The following is a 5,322-nucleotide window of genomic DNA, read 5'->3' as shown; positions in this document are numbered from 1 at the left end:
TTCAATGAGCACATTGATTAAAAGACGTATCTTTCTCCTTTCTACTAATGTTTGTACTTCTGGGAGGAACCTAGATGATTCTCTCTCTATTTTGCTCTCCCCCTCTCTCAATCTGTCTCTCTCTCTCTCTCTCTCGCTCTCTCTCTCCCTCTCTCATTTCCTATCTTTCTCAATCAACCTCTGCATCTGCTTGTAATATTCTCCACCCAGACCGGCTGGTTGCTGTAGAGTTTCTCCATATTATCTCACCTCATTCCATTTCCATCGTGATCTCCTTAGCTGGGGCGCTGCCTGCTGGCACGTGTGTGTGTGTGTGTGTGTGTGTGTGTGTGTGTGTGTGTGTGTGTGTGTGCGCGCGTGTGTGAACACTTATGAATAATTATGAAGCACATAAGAGGGGGTGGAGAGGAGAGGAGAGGAGGGAACAGAGTGAAGGAGGAGTGGTGACTTCAGTATGTTTGCAGGCGCTGGTGCACAGAGGCAAGTCATGTCTCCACTCAAACAGAAGGAGTTATGTAACAGCTGAGACCCACGTGTGGAAGCATACGCCCATCCTAATGCACCCACCCACCCACCCACACACACACACACACACAAACAAACACATGTGCTCGCTCTGCGTTTCTTTCTCTCTCCCAGACACACGTGCACACATACTCATACTGTATACACAGAAATTTCACATTCTATTTTGCTCGGTCCCACACACACCTCAACTCTCCCTCTCTCTTGTAATTGCCAAGCACCGTCTATCTCTCTTTCTCTCTCTCTCTCTCTCTCTCTCTCACTCACACATAAACCCTCTCACACACACACACACACACACACATACACACACCTCATCTCTCCTTCTCTCCTTCCTGAATCTCATCCCTTCAGTTCACATCAGGCTCTGTCTCTCTTAATCAATGTGACGTCTTATGGGGCTCCTGCTGCAGCCCTGGCAACTCCTATGGACTGCGGGCAGAACACACACACTGACGCGCACACATGCGCACATACACACACACATGCAAACACACACATATGCACACACAGGCACGTACACACACACACACACATATGCCTTACCATGCTACCAACCAGAACCAACCATTCTAATCTCCCTCTCTTTCTCTCTCTCTCTCGCAAATTGTCAAATTGTATTGCTCTAGTGATCTCTCATGTCTCATTTTATTTCCATTCGGCAATCCCTTGTTTTCCTTGTCTGCCATCCTTTCTCCTTGGTTTTGTTTGGCAACGCGTGTGATGGGAGTGGTGATCATGAACACCGCAGGTTCTAATAATAATTTTTATTTGTATAGCGCTTTTCAATAACCCAAAGTCGCATTACAGGTTCTAGCACCCTTGCCTCACTCCTGAGTCTGAACACCTTAGGGCCCGTTTACACTCAATGCAAGCTACGCTAGCCGAGCTCCGCAAGGCCACTCGAGGTGACGTTGACACGTCCTTGATTGGCAACACATGTCATGCCCAAAACTGTAACTTTACGCGAGCGCAAGTGCTATTTCACACGAACCGACAGGGGTGCTGATGCAAGGCAGTGACCCCCGCGCGCTCAGTGTGCACCAAAACACTTGCGTAGAGCCCGCGTTCACAGCCGCGTCAGCGTAGCTTTCGTTGAGTACAAATCAGGCGTTACACCCTTCCCTCCACACAGCCCACTTCCACACGCACAGGGTAAAAAAAAAACACACACACACACATTCACTTCCCATGGTTATAATAGTTAGCACCTGATGAATAGCTGCTGGGTATTCCCTCCCCGCTGCATTTTCAAATTGCTCTATTTTTCAAATGAAGCAATGATAAACCAGGTGACTGCAGCCCATTACTCCTCTCTGTTAGCGGTTTAATACGAACAAGACATTCGACAATGGACCTGGACACTGGGATTAATCTAATGACGGTACGCCCCATGTTTCCTAACTGCTGCGGAGGAACGGAAGACCGAATCCTGGTCCCTCGCTTTCCTTCCGTCCTTACTTCCTTCTCGCCCTCCCTTCCTTTCCGCTCACCTCCCTCCCTCCCTCCCTCCCTCCCGCTCACACCCTATTCCCGTCTCTCTCCCTTGTCTCCCTCTCCCTCTGTCTTGCCTCCCGTGTCCTCTCGTCCTGTCCTCCGCCTCTCATCCCCTCCCCCCTTTTCCCCTCCTCTCTGCTCCTCCCGTTCCCCCCGCCTCCCCCCCCCCTGCCCTTCCTCCCTGTTCTGTGTCAGGCCCTGTCAGTGTGTCTGCCGTGGCCGTAATCTCAGCAGCCCATCTCTTATCCAGCAGGCAGATGATAGAGGCAGAGTGATGTCGTGGCACACTCCCAGATCACTGAGCACACACACACACACCTGGCCAGGGCCATGGGCGAGGCCAGACCGTCTCCTCCTCTTCCTCTTCTGCTATCGCTGATCCGACCCGCCGGCAGACAAGGGCACCGGACAGACACCAGAGAGGCTGCCAAGAGCGAGGCCATCCCAGCAAGCGGCCCGGGAGACCATCATAGATTCCCCACACACACACACACACACACACACACACACACACACACACCGACGGATCGCACAAAGGTCAGTGAAGGTTAATGGCACGTCTGGGACGCCGGAGCCTTGGTCGGAGGGAGTATCGCAGCTAGCAATCATTTGTTCTAAAAATGTTCTAAAAATGTGAAAGCATTAGCACAGGAATGTTCGCCAGTGTTGCGGGAACATTCCCTGCTAGCTGGGTACAGCCAGTGTTTGTCCAGCGATGCACCCTGGGGCTGGACCTGGAGGTCTTGCTGAATCAACGTTTGGGGCGTTTCGTACGGTACTAGCAGACAGCAAGCGGTCTTGGTTGTCTGAGAGCAGCAGCGGAGCGAGGGAGTTCCTCCTATCTTGTATCTGACCTCCGCAGGCCTGAGCCCAACACTGACACTAACTTGATCTCACGCCCACAGGGACCCCTTTCACAAGCGCATAGCGAGGGGCGAGACAAATAAAACAAAAAATCAATGCCAAGAACAAAAGGGAAAAGCCAGTGTTTTAGATTGTTAAGATTCACTTGGTTACTTCCTCTTTAAGGAAGTCATGGAGATCTGACTTTATTTTGCTCTGGGAACATAGAGCCCCCCCGGGCCATAACCACCTTGTTCCTGAGTGTGTGTGTGTGTGTGTGTGTGTGTGTGTGTGTGTGTGTGTGTGTGTGTGTGTGTGTGTGTGTTGTGTGTGTTTACGCTCACTCCTTCACGAGGGCAGGAGTGCTCACAAACAATGTATGATATGTTAAATGATACACCAACGATCTGAAGGGTATGACTGTTATATCAGGTAATATACTGTATGATCTGATATAAATCCCCCCCCCCCCCTCCCTCCCTCTCCTCCAGCAGGTGGCATTGTCCCCACACCCGACACCCCTCCCCCTCAGCTGAGCCGGCAGACAGGAAGTCACGTTATGTGACGGCGCTCTGATTCGTCCTCCCTTCTTCGCAGAACCTCCGGCTGAGGGGGAGGGGGGGGGGGGGGGGGGGGTCTTCACCCCGCCCCCCCCCGTCCGCTTCCCACTCATCTCTGCCGTTCATCAGATTAGCTCGGATTGAGACGAGGATGCGCTTTAAATCCCATCCTGGGGCTCGGGTTAGCGAGGGGCCGACACCTCCGGAGTCAGGACGCCGCCCGAACAGCTGCTTCCTCACCGGTCTGAGCCACCGGAGGATCAGCGCTCGTCAGGGCCAGCTCCACTGAAACCCCTGCTGATAGTCTGCCTTAGATAGCAGCACCATCAATATCATTACGGAATCTATCCCCCAATGCACAGCTGGCAACTGCGAATGACAATACAATTGTTCTAAGTATGCCTGTTGCACTGCTGTATTGATGGATGTTATTGTATTGATGTTGCACTGCTGTATAAAAGCATTCTGGGGGACAGGAGGGTGGGAGAGCTGGAGGTGGGAGGCAGGAGGACAGGGAGACAGGGACAGGCAGACGGACATGAGAGACAGGGAGATGGGGAGAGAGACAGGCAGAGAGACAGGGAGAGAGACAGGACGACAGTATAGCACAACAGGTCTGTCACCTGACTGAGGCTATAGTAGTGGCCTTGTAGGATGAGAGAAAGCTGCTGAAACCCAGATAAGTCTCTGGCCAAATGCTCCTGGTGCAGTGGCAGCTTGTTTCACTATCTCCTCCGTCAGTCTCTGGTCCCCATCTACTACAGCTTGCGTAACAGGTGGGATTTGAACCGTTGACTTTCTAGGAACCAAAAACATCTATCACTAGACCAAAGACAGAAAACAGCATGATGATCAGGGGAGCTAAAGTCGATTGATGGAAATTATCAACAGTTCTATGAGGAGTATGCTATTAAACAATAGCATTTGAAATAGAGAGGATTTGCGCTTATGAAATATTATTATTATGAGATAACGGGGAGGATATTGTCAGGTTCTATAGTCTCCAGTGGTCTGATGATTGTGCTGAGATTCTGTTCAGAGATAGCCTGCCACACAGACCGCCAAGGGCGGGAGTGAAGCTATTCACTGTGTATTCTACAGCCCATCACGGCACCGGCCGACGCACGTGTGGGATATTTCATAAATGGACGGCAACCTCCGATTCCCCGTTTGTCCTCTGGACGCTTCCGTCAAGATTCCACCACGCGCACTGGGAACACCGAACCGTGGCGCGCGTCGTAGGCGCGGCGACACACACACACACACACACACACACACACACACACACACACACACACACACACACACACACACAGACACGCACGCGCGCACACTCACACACTGTGTTTGAGTGTGTGTGTGTGTGTGTGTGTGCGCGTGTGTGTGTGTGTGAGGGACTCCTTTCTCTCTCTCACACACACACACACGCGCGCGCGCACGCACAGACTCCCTCTGACACGTACGGATACTCGTAGATATGACAGGAGAAATGACCTTGTGAATATTGCTACTCGGTCCACCTTGCGTGAAAAAACGCGAGCACAGGAACGTAGGCCTATAGCGTAGGCTACGCCGTTGACAATAGTGAGAGCACAACAAGTGTATACAAGTGCCTCTGTATCCTCTACCCGAGTCTCGTGTCGTTCTCTCACAACGAAATGCTAACAGTATGCAATATGTATAATATATTTGTCAACAGATTCTTTAACATATGTTCATGGTGACAATAGTAAAAAATCAACGATATCACCCCTGCTTCAATGACCCCCAGCGTCATTACTTCAGACCATACTCAAGGGCGTTTTGGAACCAACGCGAGAGACGCCGGACCTTTCCGATATTAATTAGTATCTATTTCCTCACCTTTGCTGTTCTCTTCTTCTCTGTTCAGATGCAT

At 51.2% G+C, this 5,322-nt stretch overlaps 1 protein-coding gene across 1 annotated transcript in view; it reads right to left on the bottom strand.

Moving 5' to 3' along the window:
- Positions 1 to 5,322, bottom strand: part of syt7b (synaptotagmin VIIb) — a gene marked incomplete at both ends in the record, with an annotated part of 91,032 nt that extends 85,710 nt beyond the window's left edge. The window contains one exon of the mRNA XM_084436745.1: positions 5,289 to 5,322. Within this exon, the coding sequence (XP_084292871.1) occupies positions 5,289 to 5,322 (34 nt within the window). The remainder of the gene's footprint in view (positions 1 to 5,288) is intronic.

Source organism: Borostomias antarcticus (genome assembly GCF_949987555.1).
Source record: "Borostomias antarcticus genome assembly, chromosome: 4".
NCBI lineage: Eukaryota > Metazoa > Chordata > Actinopteri > Stomiiformes > Stomiidae > Borostomias > Borostomias antarcticus.
The sequence above is the reverse complement of the archived record's forward strand: the minus strand, read 5'-3'. Positions and strand labels throughout refer to the sequence as shown.